This window comes from Adiantum capillus-veneris, chromosome 13, assembly GCF_014529385.1.
Source record: "Adiantum capillus-veneris isolate H3 chromosome 13, ASM1452938v2, whole genome shotgun sequence".
Lineage (NCBI taxonomy): Eukaryota > Viridiplantae > Streptophyta > Polypodiopsida > Polypodiales > Pteridaceae > Adiantum > Adiantum capillus-veneris.
The window spans coordinates 70925072-70947106 of record NC_140943.1 but is presented as its reverse complement, the minus strand read 5'-3'; the positions used below and the strand labels follow the sequence as shown (position 1 = coordinate 70947106).

Below are 22035 nucleotides of genomic sequence, written 5' to 3'. Positions count from 1 at the left end.
ATCTTGTTGCTTTTTGTAGAACAGTATCTCGGAAGTCTTGGTTGTCCAATGGAAGTTTACCGCAATGATGAGCTAACGGTTGAGGAGCTTAAGATGTATGTTTCCTTGCAGCATCTGCTTTCTTTAAATGTGATGTTTCAGTCCTAGATTAAAAGTTTGGTTGTTGGCTTGTTGATAATTCAGGAAAGAGCCTTCTGGCATTCTTATTTCTCCGGGGCCAGGTTTGCTCTGGCTTTTCTTACTTTCATTTAGGTAAGAACATTATTGAATTTAAAAGGCCGAGTCTTGTTTTGTCATAAATTAGGCACACCCCAAGATTCAGGAATCTCATTAGAGACGGTTATCAAGCTCAGTCCACACATACCCTTATTTGGAGTTTGCATGGGCCTTCAATGCATGGGAGAAGCTTTTGGAGGTAATGTCTTTTTATTAAGTTGAGCTCCATGTTTGGAAAGTTGACATTGCAAGGAGAGAGTAAAAGGTATTATGTGTATGAAGGCTATGCAGATATAGCGACATATTTTAGTGACATCAATAGAATATCTTCACAGAAGGAATATTCGTTTTGGAAGGGTAAACTAATGGTATGGCTGGATTCTTTGAGTTGATGTCAGGGGAGCAACTATGACCAATATGGGAGAGTTGATGTAGCATGTTATCGTCTGGCTATAATGTTTGCACCATGAGTGTGATAGTACTGAAACTAGAGGAGTCCCTTTACGGTTGGAGTTTGTCACTGCACAGGGGCTCGATGTGCCATCTGGACATGCTCCCACAACTTAAAAGTCTCAAAGCCAACCAATAGACTGAGCATGTGCATGCATAAAACTTGTGTGCTTTTGTAAGTATTTTCAATGATGGTAAAATTGGTGATTACTTGGTAATTTTTAAAAGGGTATCATGACTGAGTTTATGGAACTCAAGGTCGGAAGTCACTTTAAAAAAGTATTTGGCACCACCTTTTTGGCTCTCATCTTCAGCCAAGCCTTTCAGGAGAAGTTAGGGTGCCCCTGCAACCACGCCTTTCACTACGTTGGGACATATGGTCAGAGCTAGAGCACACTTTGTGTCGTCAGTGGGTACATCGCAGGCCCTCTTAGGGTGGCTGAGGAGCGTCAACGATCCTTGGTGGTGGTGTCTTTTCAGTATGACCAAGGCCACATCACTCGGCATTATGCCCGGCCTCGATGGTTCATAGTGGATTCTTGACATATGTCCTCTTGATGTATGTGCCGACCCTACACACTGGATTTATGCATAGCTTCTCCTACCTCTTCGTGACTGGCTTACATGAGCATCCATAGAGGTCAACATGTACACAGAATACAGCTACTTTTTGCTTCAAAAGAAAAACAGATATGAAATGTCGTATTAACCTATGTAAAGGCCCGTTACGATCATCAAACGAATGATACAACCGTCTCGAAAAGTAAATGAAGCCAACCTAGAACTCAGGTGGGACAATGGGGACAGAGATAAATGAGGAAAGGGGTACCCCGAATGAGGTGGTAATCGAGGAAAGGCTACAATACAAGGTGGAGGTGTAACCGTGAAGTCTACGGAGGATCGCTCATTCCTTGAATAGTCTTGCGGTTCTTTGCAGTATAGTATCTATTTCTTTTATTGTAGCTAAGCCATTTGGCTTCCCTTGTTAGAGACTTAAAGAAAGAAGGAGGGGGGGGTGCTGTTCGGCCTGCTTGTGGCAAAGGCCTTAGTGTTTGGTTGGGTTTTTAAAGAATTGTAGATAAGCTAATGATGGTTTTAAGTAAATACCTTAATTCATTGCCTGTTCTTTAATGCTAAACCTTGGGATTAAAAAACCAATCTCTCTCTCTCTCTCTCTCTGTGTCTCTCAAACATTGGATTAGATCCACAAGGATTGTATCAGTTTGGTCTCATAGGTCGTTTTGGCCTTTTGAAGACGTTTAATATAACATTTCATTTCTCTCTCTCTCTCTCTCTCTCTGGCTCCCGCTGCCCCTCCTACGCCCCCCCCCCCTTTACTGCCACACCCCGCTGATGCTCCCACCCCCCCTCGTGCTCACCCCGCTCCCCCCCTCCGCCCCCTCTCCCCCTCCTCTCGCGCTCCCTCTGCACCCCCAGCGCCCCCCCCCCCCCCAACCCCCTCTCGCGCTCTCCCTGCAACCCCAACCAAGCCCAAGCGTAGAGAGAGAGAGAGGGCCCAGGCGTAGAGAGAGGTGGGAAAAGTCTTAGGCACAGAGAGAGAGAGAGAGAGAGAGAGAGAGAGAGAGAGAGAGAGAGAGAGAGAGAGAGAGAGAGAGAGAGAGAGAGAGAGAGAGAGAGAGAGAGAGAGAGAATGAATGACATGTTATATTAACGTCTTCAAAAGGCCAGAATGACCTATCAGACCAAACTAATACAAAAGTGGTGAATCTGTTACAATGTCTGGGTACCTTAGTACTAAAGTACTAAGTGTGAAAAGTGTGAGTGTGAAATTAAATGTGAAAAACTAAATACAAGTATTAAATAAACTTCTTAGGAGCATTCTGGGTGTCTGGCTAGAATGCTTCTAATCCTTTGTTGTAGTCTCCTCCGGTGAAGTGTGCTTCTGCATCTCGGTCGTGCGCGCGTAGAGAGAGAGAGAGAGAGAGAGAGAGAGAGAGAGAGAGAGAGAGAGAGAGAGAGAGAGAGAGAGAGAGAGAGAGGGAAAAAAATCCCCTCTCTCTTCAATTATGTGAGTGCGGGTGATTTTTCTTTCCCCCCCCCCCCCCCCCTCCTTTTTTTGCGTCATGACGAATCAAAATGGCAAGGATGATCCTATGGAGGATGCCATTCAAAAATGCAAAGAAGAAATGAGCGAGTCCATCAACAAGATCAATCGCCACCTCCTAAGTACTATTAACGCACTCGACGAGCGCAGGAAAGCACGATACATACACTTGAGGATTGTGTGAAGGCCCAAGATGAGGAAGTCGCACTACTCAAGAAAGAGCTTGCAGAGATGCGATCGCAAAATGTTCTCGAAGAGGGAGAGCTTCAACCCTCAGTAATTGAAGAGCTTAACATGATCAAAGAACAAGTGCGGGCAATCAAAGAAGGTGAGGAGCAACAAAAAGAAATGACGACCTCGTGGGTAGATGTCCTCACAAAGACCCAACAAAAAGCAGAAAAGGCCGAAAAATAGATTGAGATTGTTAAGAAAGGAAAGGGCAAGGAAATAACCCCCACCCCCACACCAACCATCATTAACTTGACACTAGAAGAGGAGCAAAGGAGACGTGTGCGGGCTTTACATGCAAGGATATGTGGCCTCAGAGACCAAGATAATGTGGATGAAGAGGTGAAAGAACTCATGACACTGGTGGGGGTCAACGAGCAGATGCATACGAGGGCTTGGAGAGTGGGCAATAAGAAAAGTGGGAGCAACGGAGAAACCTCGAAAGAAAGGGCACTCATCCTCCGTTTCCCCTCCATGGAAGCGAAGGACTTCTTGAAGAAGAGACCGACTCTAAAGAAGATAGGCATGGCATCTTTCTTGGAGATGATCTCACCCTCTCGCAGATTGCTCATATGCAAGAAGTAATGCTCGAAATTAGAGTAGCAAGGGAGAAAGGGAAGATTGCTTTTTACAGGGATAGAAGGGTGGTGGTATTGGAGCGACGCTCCGCATGATGGTGCGAGACCTATGGGACCACACTGAAGATGGCAACCTGGAATCGTAATGGGTCACTCCGTCTTGATGTAGGTGCCTTTGAGGATAGTTTCACTAGGAGAGACATCATTTTCTACTCTGAGATGCATCAAGCCCCTGGGCAATCCATGCCACAGGTGAGCAGATATAGATGGGAGACAGCCTGCAGCTGACAGGAGACCAGATCGGAGCATCGAGGACGGGGCTCAGGGAGAGTGGCAGTTCTATTTAGGGAGGAGTTGCAACCATTGATGTATATAGCGCACAAGGATGAACAAGCTAGGTACATGTGGGTGAGGCTCAGGGCAGAGACCGGGCAGATACCTCTACATTGCTATTTGTTACTTTCCTCCTAGTACGTCAGTACATGCATCACCTAGAGGACACTCCCCCTTCACTATTTTGGATAACGACATATGGGAGTTTTCCAAGGATGGTGACATTATCATACTAGAGGACTTCAATGCTAGGACTGCCCATCACCAGACAATATTTTATGATACTTCCGAGGAGATGCTTAGGGAGCTGGACGTTACAGAGATTGGCCTATCTAGAATATCACAAGCTGAGTACACTGAGTATGGCAGATACTTGATAGATATGGGAACTGCACATAGATTAGCCATTTTGAATGGCCTACAAAGATTTTCGACAGCTGGGGGTTTTACTTGCTTTCCACACCGACATGGTGCTAGTACAGTGGATTATGTTATGGCCCAACCAAGTCTCATTCCATTCTTTCAGGATTTCATGGTGGGCACTAGGCCAGTTGGAGTAGCAGTTGATCATGCTATCTTGTCTTTCACCCTGAAGTTTTAGTTCAACACAGCTCCATTAGGAGAGGTCCCCACGCACACTCGGTATACCTTCATCAAGGAGACGGATCCTGTGTATATGGATGAGATATACAGACAGCTATGCACTTAGGAGACGGGACGGCCACTAGCTGAACTCACTCAGATATTGACAGAGACGCTCCATGATGCAGCGTCAGAGGCATTGTAAGGTGCAGCGGAATGAATGTTGTATTTTCTCAAGATTAGTGATCTTTATTGCTCAAGGTTCCTTTTAGTTCTTAGGGAAGGAGAGAGCCTTCTGTCTTTATGGAGAGTGCTATGATCACGAACAAAGGGAGTGGATATTGTGCGTGCAAGTGAATGAGACTGAGAGAAGGAGAGAGAAGAGATACGACACTGAGAGGTTGTAAAACCCTCCTCCGAAGGCCCCACTCTCGTCGGCGAGAGTGGTCTACTTTGATTGCACAAAGGTGTACAATGCGTATGCAATAGACTGATGCAATGGGACTATGCCGATGACGACGACGACTTAGGCTGAAATCTGTGATCTTCTATGGTTGAATTCGGGATTGTCTTGGTGGCTGAAAATGACTGTTTTCTTGCTGTACTTATGGCTGAAATTCTCTGCTCTTGTCGAAGGTTCTGTGCTGAATAAAAATGCTGAGATGAGACACCTTACGGCTGCGTTTTTATGGGCTGTTGTCGCAGGTTAAAAACGCTGCAAGGGCTGCGTTGTCCATGCTGAGGGAAACGCCACAAAACCGCTGAGGGGCTGATTGTCTAGCGATCCCAAAACGCAAATGCTGGGGGTTGCTGCTGATGGTCAAAACGCTAAGGGCTGAGGCCTGTGGGTCACGGGAAAACGCCAGAGAATGGCACTTGATGGCGATGCTGGATGCTGGGGAAGGGAGCGCCAAGGGATGGGAGAGGGATGGCCTAGAGTTGAAAACGCTAGGGGTGCAAGGGGGGGTACTGCTGAGAAGTTGCCTGTTGAGCGGAAAGCTCCTGCTCCCTCTTCTGTCAGAAAGTGCTAACTTGGGTTTGCTTATATATCAACTTAGCAAAATTGCCCTACCTACTTTTGTTGGAAAGTCACTTAAAAATAATAAGTGAAAAATACCAAAAATAGGGAAATAGGCTAAATGCACTGGAAAATTCCCCTAACTGATGCTAATGGATTCTGATGGGAATTTCGATGATCATGCTGTGTGCAACCGGAGGATATGCATCTATGCTAAGTGACTGGGCATGCACGGTCTACGAATAGACTCACAAAAGTGCCAGATCACTGCTAATCTAAACTGACTTGACTGACGGGAACCCTGCTGTGGTGTAGCTTGTCCACGGACACATAGGGTTGGGATGTGTCTCGTGACAAGCATACCCCCACAGCCAGCCTACACGGAGACGATCTGGGAGCATGCCCCAGAACAGCTGATATGATGAGGAGTGTAGAGAGACGAGGATCAAATTACAGAGGGAAGTGCTCATGGGTATTACCACACTAGGCAGTCATGGGTTATCTTTCGCCGCCTAGTGCGATGAAAGAAAAGGGCTTATCTATCTCAGGTAGAGCGGGATCTGTATCGGCTATTTATGAGTCAAGACTCAGGCGAAGCATGGAGGCTATTCCACGAGCATTCACCACCACCAGCGGTCACCTCCACAGAGACATGTGGGGAATATGCCACATCTCTTTACACAGCATCAAGGCAACACCTTTGCCGGACCCACTAGAGACATGCCCGGAGACATGTTCTTTCTTTACTGCCGAGAGGGTAAGGAAAGCCATTGATAGGATGAAGACAAGGAGAGCACATGATCATGATGGTCTGGTTGTAAAGTGTAATCGATGCTGACCTCACATACAAAATCCTCATATTGTTGCAGATTAAGCAAATACCATCGATCCAACCGCGCTCGATAAGGAGAGCGAGCAACATGTTGGAAAGTAAATCCAGGGGCATTTGGGTGCAAATGCCGCCATAAATCAGTCATCGGAGTAGCAGCAAACAAATTATCCCATTCTAGCCTTTCCGCAGAAAACATGTGCGAAATACCTATGGTGCTATCATCCATCGCAGGGGTATTATTAAAATCACCACAAAGGAATGCATTTGAAGTCCATGAACGAGAAGAGATGTCTCGCCATAGAGCAGCCCTTTGCCCAGATGCTGTATGCGCATAAACACCTCCAAATTCGTAAACCTGACCGTTCATCAGGCATTGAACTACCATCCAGCGGCCCTGCGGATCATTGTACAAGAGTGCTGGCATGAAGCTCATGCCGAACCAGCATCAATAAACCTGAATAGTCTTGCAAACTAGCATATGCAATCCAATAACTAGTAATTTAAGAACACTGACCAGCAAAGTCATGCTGATTGTGTTCTTGCAAAACTAATATATCTGCCCTACATGTATGTACAATGTACATAGTGCCAGGTCAATCGCCATTTGTCAAGGTTACATAACCCACGCACATTGTATGTAATGCATTTAATGGAACCGTGCATTAGAAATCATACGTACATCGATGAGAGACACAAGGATCAAGTCGAGATGCCCATATGGACATCTCCATCCACCACATCCATACCAGAACCCATTCGCTGAGTGAAAACAGGAGACTTGTCCATAGGATCTGCCTGAGAGGTAGAAGCCTCACCCAAAAGCACATCCCTATAAGAATGCATCGCTTTTTCCCAAGCATCAATCAACGTGCGATTGTCCTTGCAAGGAAGCTGCTTAAACGATACATTCTTGTTGGCATTAACCAGAGGAACATAATTACGGGAGGGGGTTGGAGTATGAATTTTCACCGTCTTTTTAGGCACCGCCCATGAGCTAACATCACTTGACCCAACATTCTTGCCTTTCACTGTATTTACATTCCCAACATCAGCAGACTGCGGATTTTTGTTTTCCCCTTTGTCTACATTGGGAATCACCTTCATAGTAGAAACTCCATTCAATTTAGCGTCACCAACATATTTGCTTACAGGGGCAGGGGCAGAAGCAGGATCAGCCGAAAGAGAAGGCTGTAGAACTGGTTCAGGACATTCAGATTGCATGTGACCAAATCTACCACATCGGAAACAGGAGTTTGCAAATTTTCCCCATTTGAGTTTAACAGGACGCTTGCCAACCCATGGATCCCCTGAATCCACCATAATTCCATCCGGGGTATGTTTGTCCGTATCCCAAAGAATGCAAAACCTATTGGTATTCGCATCCAATTTCGGAGGGCAAATTACCTTGCCAAGCTGAGCAGCTAGCAACGGAAGAAAATGCCTCCACGTGCGAGGGAAATCAACTATTTCCACCCACACTGGACATTTATGATGAATAAGACTTTGATAGTCCTTCGTAAGTGACCACGGTAGAACATGAGTCATCTGCGTGCCAAAAAAGAGTGGAGACATCTCCAGCAAAAGGTTTCTAGCTTTAGTGTGTGCCAGTAAAACCTCATAGAAACCCCGAGCACCAAAATAAATGCCTCGGACAGCTTGGCGTTTAAGAAGGAAATCACCCATTGTCCGACATCCTGCGCGATTGGCATTTTGCCCGGGGAAGACAAGATGACCGCATTCTTGGCGTATTGTGCTATCGGATCCATGAGGTCTTGTACTGGAATTCGCACCTCAAGGGCAGGTGCCTGACCATTCCAGGCTTTTCGGGCTTCTTCGAAGTCTTCATACAGACAACTTTTGATTTAGCACTCTCGGAAACATTATCCATGGCTTTATGACGCTTAAAAACACACTGGAACTCTGACATACAGCAACCGGACCACGTCCCAAACCAAACGAGAGATTTTTTTTTGTATTTTTGTTTTTTATCTATTCACAAAGGCCGCAGAGATATATACATCAGCCACAGAGGATATACATCTTGCAAGGTAAAAGCCTGTACAAGTGCAAACTGTGCAAATTTTAAAGCTTGCAAAATCTTAACTGTTATGTTATGCTCTGACTGCACCGACTGTAGTGGCGCTGAGGATGCAGCAGGTCGCTCAATAACTGACAGGGGGCGAGCCCACAATAGGGTTAAGCTGCGCAAGGCTGAGTGCTAACTGCTATAGCAGGTCACGGACGAGCAGACCACGCAGCCTGAGGGGCGCCCAAAAGCTGAGGAGCGCGCAGGAATCTCTTGCCCACACACACGCACGCGCACACACACTCTCATACCCCCGCTGGCGCAGGTGCAGTGGGCTGCAGCAGCGCGCAGGAGTGTTCGCGAACTGCTCACGCACAGGAATTTTCACGCGCTAAAACTTCCTCTCTCTCTCTCACACACACACACACTCTCTCTCTCTCTCTCTCTCTCTCTCTTTTCGTAATACTGTTTTTATTTATAAAACACGACTTTTATTTCTTTTCAGGCAGGAATGCCATCTACTTCTTTAATATTTCTTATGCTTGTTTTTCTCTGTGAGGATTGCGACAGATTTCCTCATACTGTTGTTGTTGAACCAATAATGTAACAATTATGGTCTTACTTGCTTGGTTGCAGGTAAGATTGTCCGCTCTCCACTTGGTGTGATGCATGGAAAGAAGTCTTTGGTTTACTATGATGAGCATGGAGAAGATGGACTACTTGCAGGCTTGCCGAAGTACGTGTGATAAGGATCATATTCTTTTCAATATATTTTAGACAATGGATGTATCAAAGCAACATTGTTAGTTGGAGACAAACGAGGTTGCGCTAAGAAGTACTTTTAAAGCAACTGCTCATACTGGTGTGCACATGTTTGCATACTTGCGTGCTATAGTGCTAAAAAAATCATCATGGATAACTGGGTTATTGGGTGCCCCCTTTGACCATCTTATGGGAAAGGGGTTAGGAAACAAGTTACCTTTGAGGGGGAAATGTCACATGGCATTGTTTCCAATTTTCGGAGGTATTTCCCCATTGCCTCCTGGTCTAGGATTCTGTTTTCCAAGTTTTTTACTGCCATGGGTAGCATGCATAAGTAACATTAAATAAAACACCTTTTTGCTACTTTGAAAACTCAGTTTAGAACATGCATCTCCTGGATATGACAAAAACTCACTACACAAAACTTTGTTTTTCGGTATAGTCAAGTGTTGTGTGGGGGAGAGGGTAGGGGGACAGTTTATTTTGGGAGCGTATATCGAGAGGTAGGATGTGCGATACTCGGTCAATCCTATGCATGAGGAAGCTGATGGCATATTGTCCTGTGGATGACTACTTGACTCTGCAACTTGCACGTTGTGAACTTTGGTTTCTCCTGGGTTCATTGAGATATGAGAAATGTTAGTTAAATTACTTGTTTGAACCACCAAGTCCGTTCTGATTATCTCATTTTCTCTAATTATGAAATGGAGCCACTGCACATCTTGGTGCGAAGCAGGAAGTCATTGCTTTGTGTCACCTGAGGTATGCCAGCGTAAGTTGATCAATATTGCATCTTGCAATTTGGGTGTGCATGTGTGTTTCCATTTGAATATGTGCACACATTCACACCTCGCCTCCAGCATGCAGTGGGTATAGGTTTGTGGGTGTGTGGGTCATAGTTATGTTAGCTTACACTGCTAGCATAGTTGTATGTTTAGGTTGGCACATCGGGCTTCCCTTCAACTTTTGTGAGTGTATTGTCATGTGATATTGGGCAACCTGAATACTGAGTCTCCAAGAAGAGGAGCAGTGGGGACATAGCAAATAAGGTCAAGTCTAGCTTTTTCACATAACAATTGTATGAAGTTACCTCTTTGCATTGCAGTCCATTTGTTGCAGGACGGTACCACAGTTTGGTGATTGATAAAGAAACCTTTCCAAGCCAGGAGCTTGAAGTTACTGCCTGGACAGAAGACGGTCTAGTCATGGGTGTGCGGCACAAAAAATATCGCCATGTGCAGGTGCCTCTCTCTCTCTCTCTCTCTCTCTCTCTCTCTCTCTCTCTCTCTCTCTCTCTCTCATCTTGTTACTCTGACTTTGTATCCGATCCACCACATTGTAACTTTCTGGTCTCATAGGTCACTTTGGCCTTTTGAAGACGTTAATATAACATTTCATTTCATTTCATTTCTCTCCCCCCCCCCCCCCCCCCCCCCCCCCCAAAACCAAAAAAAATCTCTCTCTCTCTCACACACACACACACACACACACGGATACATACCCACACACACACTACACACATACACGCATACACACACGTACTCCCTCTCTTCCCCTTCTCCCCTCTTCTTCACAATATGAAGAGAGGGTAGTTTCGAAGACAACCATGTCTTCCCCCATCATCAAGACACCGACATCGACAATGAAGACAACCTTCATGCTCACGAACAAGAGGCTTGCACAATTGGAGAAGGACATGAAAGAATGGTGGATGGAGAGAGAGATATGGAGGGAGGAGAAAGCCACCTTCATCAAGCTATGGAACGAAGAGAAGGAGGACATGAGAGCGGAAATCCAAAATCTCAAAGAGGAGAAGGAGAGAAGGGAACGGGAGAACGAGAAGGAGAGGGAGAGATGGAGGAAAGAGCAAGAAGAGATGAAGGCACAAATCGATCTCCTTCATGCTTCCATCACATCCCTCACCCCCGAGGAAGGAGAGATTAAAGAGGAGGCTAAGGAAGCCCTCAAGGAGGAGATCACCAAAGCCCTCACCGCAAGCATTGAGGACAAATTAAAGGCCACCAAAGAAGGATGGGTCGAAGTGGTCAAAAAGAATATCAAGAAGGTAGCAAGAGAGGAAGCCCAAAAAGATGAGGTACTCATCGTACACACAACCATCGAGGAGGAGAAGATGCGACAAGCTCGCCGTCTCAATGTGCGAGTGACCGGCATCAAAGAAGAAGAAGGGTCTACACCCGAGAGCGATGGGAAAGCTTTATGCAAGAAAGTGGGATACAAGGAAGAAGAGATCCCTTTCTCCAAAGTTTGGAGAGCCGGCAAAGATCCAAAGAAGAGAGCTCTCATCCTCCAATTCGCCTCCGAGGAGTCTCGAACTTCTTTCCTCCGAAAGAGGGTCATCTTGAGAGGGCTAGAAGGCCCCCCGATTTATCTTGATGATGACCTCACAAAGATGCAACAAGATCACCGTCGCGCGTGCATGCCTAGAGTCCACCAAGCCCGCAAAGAAGGGAAGAAGGCAGTATATCGAGATGGTAGGGTTATCATTGATGGCAAGACCATCGCATAGGGACTCGCGGCCTGTGGGACACACGAGGAGATTCATGTCACGGTTTGGAATTGCAATGGAGACCTATGGACACACCCAGAGAGACTTGAGGAGGTGATGAGAGGTCGAGACATCATTCTACTTACAGAGACACACGAGAGCCCAGAGAGAGGGTTACCACGGATACATGGATTCCAGTGGGAGTCTCTACATCGGGGATGTATGCGCCAGCACACCACTCGCGGCTCAGGAGGAGTGGCCATACTCTTTAGACAGGGGCTTCACAACAGACTACAGATTGTTGCTCGGGACCCACAGGCCCGCTACATGTGGATTCGCCTCGAGCTCTCACGAGACAGGATTGTCTACATTGCCCTTTGCTACTTTGCTCCCACAGGCTCCAGATTCGCCCCTATTGAGCAGGAGTCACCGTACGCATGCCTCACGGAGGAGATTATGGAGTACTCCACACTGGGTGAAGTCTTCCTTATGGGAGACTTCAATGCTCGTACACGCAGTGAGCAGTGTGAGGCATATGACCACGAGGACCCAGAGGCACTACACACTCTAGATGAGGAGGCTACTATGAGAGATACAGCAGACAGAGCTCCAGTCACAGCCTACGGACGACATCTACTTCGACTTGGCTCCCAGCACCGTCTCGTTATTTATAACGGGATGGTCCAGTGGCCCACCTCAGGGGGCCTGACTTGTATGCCACATGGAGTTACAGAGGGAGGGGGGAGTACAGTCGACTATATTCTGGGACCCAGGGAGGCTACACACCTTATCACATCCTTCACCATTCCACCCATACCCATCGGAGCCGACCACACATACCTCTCTTTCTCCATCACCGGAGATACCATCCCACACAGCTCCACAGCACACACTCCACACACCACCATCCATTTCACACATGAGCTAGCCTCTCTTTACTCGGCCGAGGTCGAGCATGGCCTATGCCTCCTCCACCCATCCACACCACTCTCAGTTCTCACATCACATATCTCTTCCGTTCTCCACACTTCAGCTATTAGCTCTTTTCCACACACCACTCACACAGGACGCACTCCCCCCCCCGGGACTATGCCTCAAAACCGCTGGTATGATGATGAGTGCGGAGAGCTATACCGACGCCTCCGTGCACGGCGAGCCTTAGGAGAGATCACAGAGAGAGAGGCCAGACGGCATATGAAGACGCTGACACGCCAAAAGCGGCGAGCATTCGAAGAGGCAAAGGAGCTTGAGCTATACCGCCTATTCATGAGCATGGATAGCGTGACGGCATGGCGCACCCTGCGCGAGCCACGTCCGACTACAGCTATTGAGGATCCACAGATATGGCATGATTATGCAGAGCGACTTTATGAGGTGCCAGGGCAGCCTCCTATCCCACAGCCACACGAGCCACGCCCCACGTGCTCCTCCTTCTTTACAGCAGAGATGGTAGAGAGGGCCATACACCGCATGCAGCACAGACGATCAGCTGACCATACTGGATTACGGAGTGAGCACATCATTTATGCGGCCTCCACTATAGCCCCGTTGATTGCACATGTCTTCAACCGGGCTATAGGGGAGGGCTTCCCAGAGGAGTGGACACAACACACCATAGTGCCTATCCACAAATCTGGCGACACCCTGGACCCAGGGAACTACAGGACTATCATGATTGGCCACACGATGGCCAAGCTATATGGAGCAGTACTTGAGGCACAGCTCAGCTGCTACGCAGAGACCAAGGGTTTACGAGCTCCAGGCCAGGTAGGTTTCAGACGAGCTTTCTCCACCACTGATCACATCTTCGTTCTGCGCTGCCTCATTGATGGGGCAAAGGCGTGGAAGAAGAGGCTTTACTGCTGCTTTGTGGATTTCCGCAAGGCCTTTGACACAGTCCCACGCGAGAGACTCTTCCAGCGCCTTCACAGCATTGGGGTACCAACAGAGATGATTTGGGCCATATATGCTCTCTACGAGAGGGTGACGGGTCGAGTTCGTTGCCCAGGCGGTTTTTCAGAGACCATTGCTAGCACCATTGGTGTTAAGCAAGGATGCCCACTCTCCCCGACACTCTTTGGGCTCTACATCGACGAGATCTCCGACTACATATTGCGAGCAGGAGGAGAGGGGAGCGACTTGGCTGGTACTCCGGTCCACATCATGTTATATGCTGATGATATTGTGTTGATTTCAGAGTCACCCGAGGGCTTGCAACGCCATCTTGAGGCCTTGGACGAATTCAGCACACACAGGGGGTTGACTGTGAACCTTGGCAAAACCAAGGTTATGATCTTTCACACATCCAGTGCAGTGAGGAGCGCTGCCACCTTCACAGCAGCAGGAGGACAGGTTGATGTAGTCACCTCCTATGTCTACCTTGGCATCACATTCACCAGCCTACCAGGACCCTTCACTATGAGGCAGGCTGCTGCTGACAAGCTCACCCGAGGATATGCAGCTCTGACCATGCTAGAGCGGAGATGCCACCAGGCACACTTTCAGGAGCCCCGCACGAAGGGGTGGCTTTTCGACACCTTAGTCACCCCGGCCTTGATGTACTCGGCGGCAGTATGGGCACCAGGATTGACAGCTGACCAGTGGACACAGCTTGAGAGGCCACAGGTATTTATGATCTCACGCTTGCTCCGCAGCAAGAAGACAGTGCCACATGACATTATTAGAGCCGAGCTCGCCACACCACCTATGGTTGTAGAGGCACTATTCCAGACAGTCTGCTTCATCCAGAGGATGAGAGAGCTACCTCCTGACAGACTTACTCGTAGAGCATTTGAGGCAGCTATACAGTTATCAGAGAGTGGGCATGAGAGAGCATGGTACTCACAGGTCAGAGCATGGTTTGAGGGATACGGTCTTGACATGGAGAGCCTACCACCATTCCAGTACGACCCCCACTCACCATATGTTCACCTCTCTCGCAGTGAGAGGAACTTGGTATTGAGACAGGATCTGTGGCAGCTATACACTAGGAGAGTCTGGGAGTCACCTGGCTTGGGGACGAGGATGTCAGATTACAGAGACCAGTTTCTCACCATATTGTCTGGGGGGTTCATACAGAGACCACGCTATATGGACACATATATGCCACATAGCTCACGGGTGGCGATTGGTCAGCTGAGAGTGGCTTCACACAGGTTAGAGATTGAGATCGGGAGACATACTGGTGTTCCCAGGGAGGAGCGAGTCTGCAGAGCCTGCACAGAGGAGGTGGAGAGTGAGGAGCACTTTGTATGTAGATGCAGAGCATACACTGAGATCAGAGGCAGGTATGAGGCCTTATTCAGAGGACAGCCCACTCTCCGAGAGATCATGGACTCTCGAGATCAGAGACAGCTCGGACGTTTCTTACTAGAGATACAGAGCCATCGGGACACACTACTACAGCCACACACAGCTACACAGACAGAGGGGAGACAGTCGCAGCTCACAGACTTCTTTCAGAGGATTGCCGCCCCTCCCTCACCAGACACTCAGAGGGGAGTGACACTCCCACAGGCGGAGGTGAGCCGAGCTAGACGACGACCACGAGTCACAGGCTACAGGGGCGAGAGCTCCCACCACCGACAGATCGAGGAGATCCGAGCCCGGGAGCGCCGTGCCACTGAGGAGCGAGTGGCTCAGATGAGGGCCGACCCGACAGCTTTCATCCGGGTAGCCTTGGCACCAGACCCGCCCATGTACCACATCTTACATCCCCCCATTAGTACAGGATGGAGCTAGATAGCTTGATGCATTCTCATGATTGTACTACCTTGAGCATATAGACATGCATATACCCCTAGAGATAGAGCTCCATCCCTCCTCAGATACTCCACTACCTACATTCAGTTCAGTTTTGTATCAGTTTTGTTTCATTTGTCTTTCCGATAGACGGATGACATACACACCATGTACATTTGATTTGTCTCATAGACCGATTTCGGCCTGACATAGACGTTAAAAATCTTTCTTTCTTTCTCTCTCTCTCTCTCTCTCTCTCTCTCTCTCTCTCTCTCTCTCTCTCTCAAAAACAGAGATAGTATATACAGAAACGCACCAGTATGGGAGGAGCACCTTGCTCGCAGTCCCGGGGTACAGGTGGGAGTCAGTGGCAAGGAAGAGACCTCGTGGAAATACCTCGAGAGCATCAGGAGGGGTGGCTGTACTTTGAGAGAGGAGCTGCACCATATCATACAGGTCATGGGAAAGGATGAACATGCCCGCTATATGTGGATTAGAGTGTAGGCAGAAGACCATCGTCCGTTGTACATTTCAATATGCTACTCTGCACCCTCAAACTCTGCCTATTCTGGTCCGAATGGGCAGTCCCCATATACGATCATGGATGAGGACATAGTGCATTATTCTCGAGTGGGAAATGTCTTGCTTGCTAGGGACTTCAATGCAAGGACAAAATCGTTGCAAGCTTCCTTCTTTGAAACCTCTGCTGCTGATTTTCGAGAATATGATAATGTGGATCTCGGGATTGAGAGTCTTACAAGATAAAGGCAAATGCACAGCATATGGAAAATATCTTTTAGAGACGGGGGCTATTCATGGACTAGCCATTCTTAATGGCATAGCCAGATTGCCATGCTCAGGAGGGTTTACATGTTATATACACCGCAATGGCTCCAGCACGGTGGACTATGTACTTGCACCGCTTGACCTCATCCCACGCATTCGGGAGCTTTCAGTGTCACCGACACTTATTGGGGCTGCTATTGATCATGCATATTTGTCCTTTACGCTAGATTTTTGCTACTCTATACAATCCATGGCTACCGAGCAGGGTCATTCACACCCCAGATATTAATTTACAAAGCAAACTGAAGAGGTATATACATCTGAAATTTTCAGATTGTTATCGACAGTGGACCCGAAAGTTCCATTGACAGAGTTGACACAACAACTTACAGATGCTCTCCATGCAGCTGCAGATATAGCCTTTCCCCACTCTCATAGCGCGGGAAGAGAAAGTAAGGTTACTAGACCCCGAAATAGCTGGTACGACGATGAATGTCGAGAGACGAGGACCAAAATTCACAGAGAGGTAGTGGTAGGAATCATTACGCATAGACAGTCATAGATAATCTTTCGGCACCTTGTAAGGTGAAAGAAGCGAAGCTTTCTAGCCCACCTTGAGCAAGAGCTATATGAGTTGTTCTTAAGTGAGGACTCCAAAGAAGCATGGCTGCTCTTTGAAGATCAGCCAGCTCCCATACCCATTACCTCTACGGAGACTTGGGGTATTATGCGACTAGTCTATATACGGTACCAGATCAGCCCCCTCTACCATTACCATGGGGGCCCCGTCCTCAGATCTGTACATTCTTTACTGAGAGCATGATACACGCAGCCATTGATAGACTACATACACGCAGAGCATATGACCACGAGGGGCTGGTTGCTGAACATTTGCGGCATGCACAAAGTACATTGGCATGTTTGCTGGTGTTTAACAAAACCGTAGTTGAGGGCTTCCCCGAGAGTTAGAGCTCTAAAGACGGGGGATCCTACGTCACCTGGTAACTATCGCACATTCATGATATGCCATACATTGGCTAAGCTTTATGCTTCTGTGATTGAACACGAGCTCGGTTGTTGGGCAGAGAAAGAGGGTGGAAGAACACGTGGGCAAGCTAGATTCAGAAGAGGTTTTGCTACCCTTGATCACATACTTACTCTTCGAGCCATCATCGAGGAGGGTCGAGCGCATGGGCAGCGTATCTATTGTTGCTTTGTCGTCTTCCGCAAAGCCTTTGACACAGTGCCTAGAGCAAGGCTGATGCACAGACTGTATGATCTTGGTGTCCCAGGTGAGATTACATGGGGTATCCTTGCACTACACGAGACAATAACAGGTAGAGTGCGCACAGCTGAAGGCCTCTCATAGATTATTGATTCTAACATTGGAGTGAAACAGGGCTGTCCACTCTCTCCTACTCTTTTTGGCTTGTACATTGATGAGGTTTCAGATTATACTGATAGAGATGGAGACAGAGGTGCATTGTTATCACGGACTTGGATACCCCTGCTGTTGTATGCAGATGATCTTGTGCTCATTTCCGAATCACCAGAAGGGTTGCAGAGCCAGCTGGATACATTGGAGAGATACGTGTAATTGACTTGGACACTCCAAGTCAAGATTCTACCGCGACACGACAAGAATTCACTTCAAAACAGCTCACAGTTCACAGTTCACAATTGATTCGACACGGCTTGACGGAGTTCCATGCCTAGAGATACTGACCCCAAAGATTGATGCCCCTTTCGGTGTTTCTTTTTGTATTAATCTGCAACTCAAAGTACAAAGGAGTGGGAGGCTCTCACTCTCAGACTTTGCGTCCAGATGCACTGAGAAGTGGGAGGCCTGCCCACACTTATAAAGGTTTTACAAGGGATGCCAAAAGCAGAGCCCCAAAAGCTGTAAATCAAAAGCTTTCAAAAATAAAGCAAGGCTCTCTCACAAGCTCTCTTGGGGAATTAAAACAACTCCCAAAAAGCTGCTAGCGTAGAAATCTTCAGCCTTTGCGTAGAATAAAGCAGGGGAAATCCGTACGCTGCCTGTTACGTCATCAGCCCCGCAAATCGCACCGCATTTTTCGGGCCAGTTCGTACGCTGCCTGCCACGTCAGCAATGGAGAATTTTCTTGCTTTCCCTGGTGTGTGTGTGTACAAGGCAGCCACGTCACCAGTTTGTGACATACCCCCCTCTTGAAAGCATTGTAATTGCCCTCGATTATGCCTGCAAAACAGACAGAGGCCATAAACTGTCTTAGCAGACACTGACTATTAGTACCGATGCACTAGGAGCACACATCTAGCACATGTAGCAAATGGACAGTCACATCACACGACATCACTTGACATCACAGGACATCACATGACAAATTACATTCAAAATTCATTCGGATCTCAGACCATGATTTATCGGCAACGCAATTAGCAATCGCATCTAGATCCACTCAGGACCTCATAGATGCCCGATTGACTAATCCCTATTGCAACCATGTCTATCGAGATCGTTCAGACTAAAATGCTGCAGTCATTTCGTCTATCAGTTTCTGCACTTAAACAAGTCAAGAACAAATCAGAATCATATTATCAGGAATTCCAGTTCATAAAGTCATACAATAATATACTGTCAGCTCACAGTGTCCCTGAAACTCAAAGAGACATTAGTGACTTTAAAATCGAAAAAATCGAGGCAATTTGTTGACAAAGGAGCGGAGCAACTTCCCTCTTGTGCATACCCGTTGCACGAGATTCCGCCCAAGCTGAGTTCGGGGTTCCATCTAGAATAGACTATGCTAATCCAAATGCTTCAAGATAAAGATTCACAATCTGAGGAGTATCTGCTAGGTCCTCCTCCTCCATCCACTTCGCATCCAATGCAGGATAGTTCTTGAATTTAACCAAGAACCGCCTTATCACTTTACCCTTAATCTTTCTGTCTTTATATGCCAATATTTGTTCTGGAGCAAGGATTTCCTCGTTTTCTTCCACTTCGGGTTGCTCATCAGGCTCCCCATCTTCGGGCACTTCGCCTTTAAAAGGCTTCCGGAGACTCACATGAAAAGCAATGTGAATCCTCCAAGTTTCGGGCAGCTTTAGTCTAAAGGAGACATCATTTATCTTTTCGGAGATTTGGAAAGGTCCGTAGTATTGCATACTAAGCTTCGGAAAAAGCCTCTCCGTTTCCCTTTTCTTTCTCAGGCGTGCCTTCTCAAAATGTAAGAGCACCCAATCGTTCTCCTTCAATTTCAAATCGCGACGATGGCGATCTGCTGCCTTTTTCCGTCTTCCTTGAGATCTTTGCAAAGCCTCGTGGACCTTGGAAAAGCCGTGTCCAAGTCACACGTGTACTCATCGGCTTCAAAAATCTTATCTTTCGTGCTTAGAAAGGGTGGAACCTTCCCACCCCCTTCAATAATCACAAATGGCGCCTTCCCCGTCGAAGAGCGTATCGTGTTGTTGTAGGCAAATTCCACCAAAGATAAATACTTTTCCCATTGAGTCTTCTGATCCGAGATGTAAGACTTCAATAAATCTAGTACCACTGAATTGGCAATCTCAGATTGCCCGATAGTCTACGGGTGGAACGATGACGAGAACTGCAACCGCGTGCCAAAGTTCTCCCAAATAGTCTTCCAAAACAAACTCGTGGAATCGTCTCGGGCATGCCATGGAATCTGAAGATTTGGGCCACAAACAGTCTCGCTAAGTGATCCGGCTTGACTGTTTTCTTCACTTGAATGAAATGAGCTTGCTTGCTAAATCTGTCAATAAAAGTCCAGATCCCATCTTGACCACTCTGTGCTCTCGAGAGGTGGTGTGCTTCCAGGTATGAGATCAATGGTATGATCCTCAGGACGAGCGGGTGGTAACTCGCCTGGCAGGCCCTCTGAAAAGCAATCGGCATGAGTGTGGAGAAAATCTTCACGTTCTTTATCAAGTTCAGACTTATTTGTCCTATTCTCATCATTCAACTCTCTCAAAAAGATCGAGTAAACAAACAGACTGGATTTCGTTAATTTTGAAACGGCTGAAGCCAATACAACAGGGACAGACTCGTCCTTAAGTTTTATATCAAGTTCAATGGTTCGGCCCTTCTCTGTAGTCAAAGTCGCCTTTCTCCCCCGATAGTCGATCACGACGTTGTTCTTATGGTACGAAGGAATTCCCAAGAGGACATCACAACCTTCCAAGGGCATTATGTAGAAGTCCTCATGCCCCAAATACCTCTGACAATGCAACCGAAGTTTGCCAATGACAGGTGTAATGGCTACGTCCTTGCCGGGTGCCGCTAGAAATGCCTCTGCTAGTGGTCCCATCTGAGCGGGGTGTGATCTCGAGCCGTGCCACCAATTCAGGTGAAATGAAGTTGGCCTTGGCTCCTCCATCAAAGAAAATTAGGGCTTCTTGGTCTTTCACTTTGTCCCAAGCTCGGCAAAGTTCTGTACTCTCATCAATCGTGCTTGGGTCAGTACCCATGCAATCTGGAACCAATCCTGCTTTCATCTTTCCTTTTCGTCCACGTTCCTCAGCTGCTTTCGAACTCTCAGGCCTTTCTTCATCTTTGTCGTTCTGTTCTTTCGGTGCCTTTTTAGGGCACTTCGCGGAGATGTGCCCAGTTTCCCCGCATCCAAAGCACTTCCCCTCTTTGATGTAGAGAGCTCTCTCTCGAAGAGTAAGCTTGGGTCGTGCATCCTTTTCTTTCTTTTCTGGGTTGCTGTTCCTCTTTCTACTTTCATTGTTTGAAGTATGTTCGGTCATTTGCGTCATGATTTCATTTGTGGGGTAGGTCAAACTGCCTGAATGAATGGCAAACCCCGTTTCGCATGACTCATTATTTCCTGAATGGAATCCGACTTGTGCTCTAAGCAGTGATCTCGGATCTCTGTACGAAGCCCCAAGGTAAACCGCTCAATCTGTTCTTTGAACGAGATCTTCTTAAATGAAGAGGCTGGTAGAAAAGAGCTCTAGTGGTCATCCGAAGATGGTTCCAAGTAGTTCGTATGTCGTGTTCGTACTCTCGAGTCAGCCAAGAAGAAATAAAAAGCCTTTTAAATTTCAGCCATTTAACTGACGCTGTCTTGTTCAATAGAAGTGTGGACCACCAAGTTCGAGCATTTCCCTTGAAGTAAGAGGTAGCCTTCCGAAGCTTGGAGTGCTCTGAGTAACGTCCTCCAGAGAAAGCTATGTCAAACTGTTGAATGAAGGCCAAAGCCTTCGAAGCATCTCGATATCCAAAAAAAGGTGTCAAATTTAATTGACTGTCCACCTTATTTAAACTCGCGGACTTTCTTGCTTTTATCCTCCAGAAAGTCATACCGGTTGGCTTTATAGTAATTCTTCTTCTTTGCATTAAAGCTGTTGTCGTCAGAGTCCGAACTATCCGAAGACGAGTCCTCTGTAGAACTGTCAACAACTTGGCGAGATTTAGACTTCTTTGCCTTTTTCTTGCCCTTTCCAAAGCTTTGCTTTTTCCCTTTTCTGTCTTCTTCGCTCGAGTCAGAGGAGCTAGAAGAACTAGAAGAAGAAGAAGAAGAAGAAGAAGAAGAAGAAGAAGAAGAACTGGGTACTCCTTCAAATCACACATCTGCTTTCTTACCGAGGCAAATGTAGATTGACGACCCAAATAACCCAAGAAGTCAGTGCCTTTCTTCTGCTTTTTGTCGTGCTTTTGGGCTTCGTTCTGTGCGTCAAAAAGCTGAGAAATCCGTGTATCAACCACCTGTTCTAATTATTGCGCTGTAAACATCCTTGGAGTAGGAGGTTTCTTGAGTGCCGGTTTGAGTGGTGGTTATGTGGTTTGCTGCCACTGTGAGTGCACCTCGTCGAAGGAGGTCTGGCTCATAAATTTTGCAAATTTCGGGTCCTTACCAAAATTTAGCATCATCTTAATGGTCGGCGCTCCATCTCTTCGAGCTCTG

General features: G+C 47.2%; 1 protein-coding gene across 1 annotated transcript in view; it reads left to right on the top strand.

Annotated features, from left to right (window-relative positions):
• The window catches only part of LOC147444230 (anthranilate synthase beta subunit 2, chloroplastic-like), a 61600-nt gene that overhangs the window by 5750 nt on the left and 33815 nt on the right, over window positions 1-22035 (top strand). The window contains exons 3-7 of the mRNA XM_086526923.1: window positions 25-95; window positions 184-221; window positions 305-415; window positions 8965-9064; window positions 10196-10331. Of these exons, the coding sequence (XP_086383049.1) occupies window positions 25-95; window positions 184-221; window positions 305-415; window positions 8965-9064; window positions 10196-10331 (456 nt within the window). The remainder of the gene's footprint in view (window positions 1-24; window positions 96-183; window positions 222-304; window positions 416-8964; window positions 9065-10195; window positions 10332-22035) is intronic.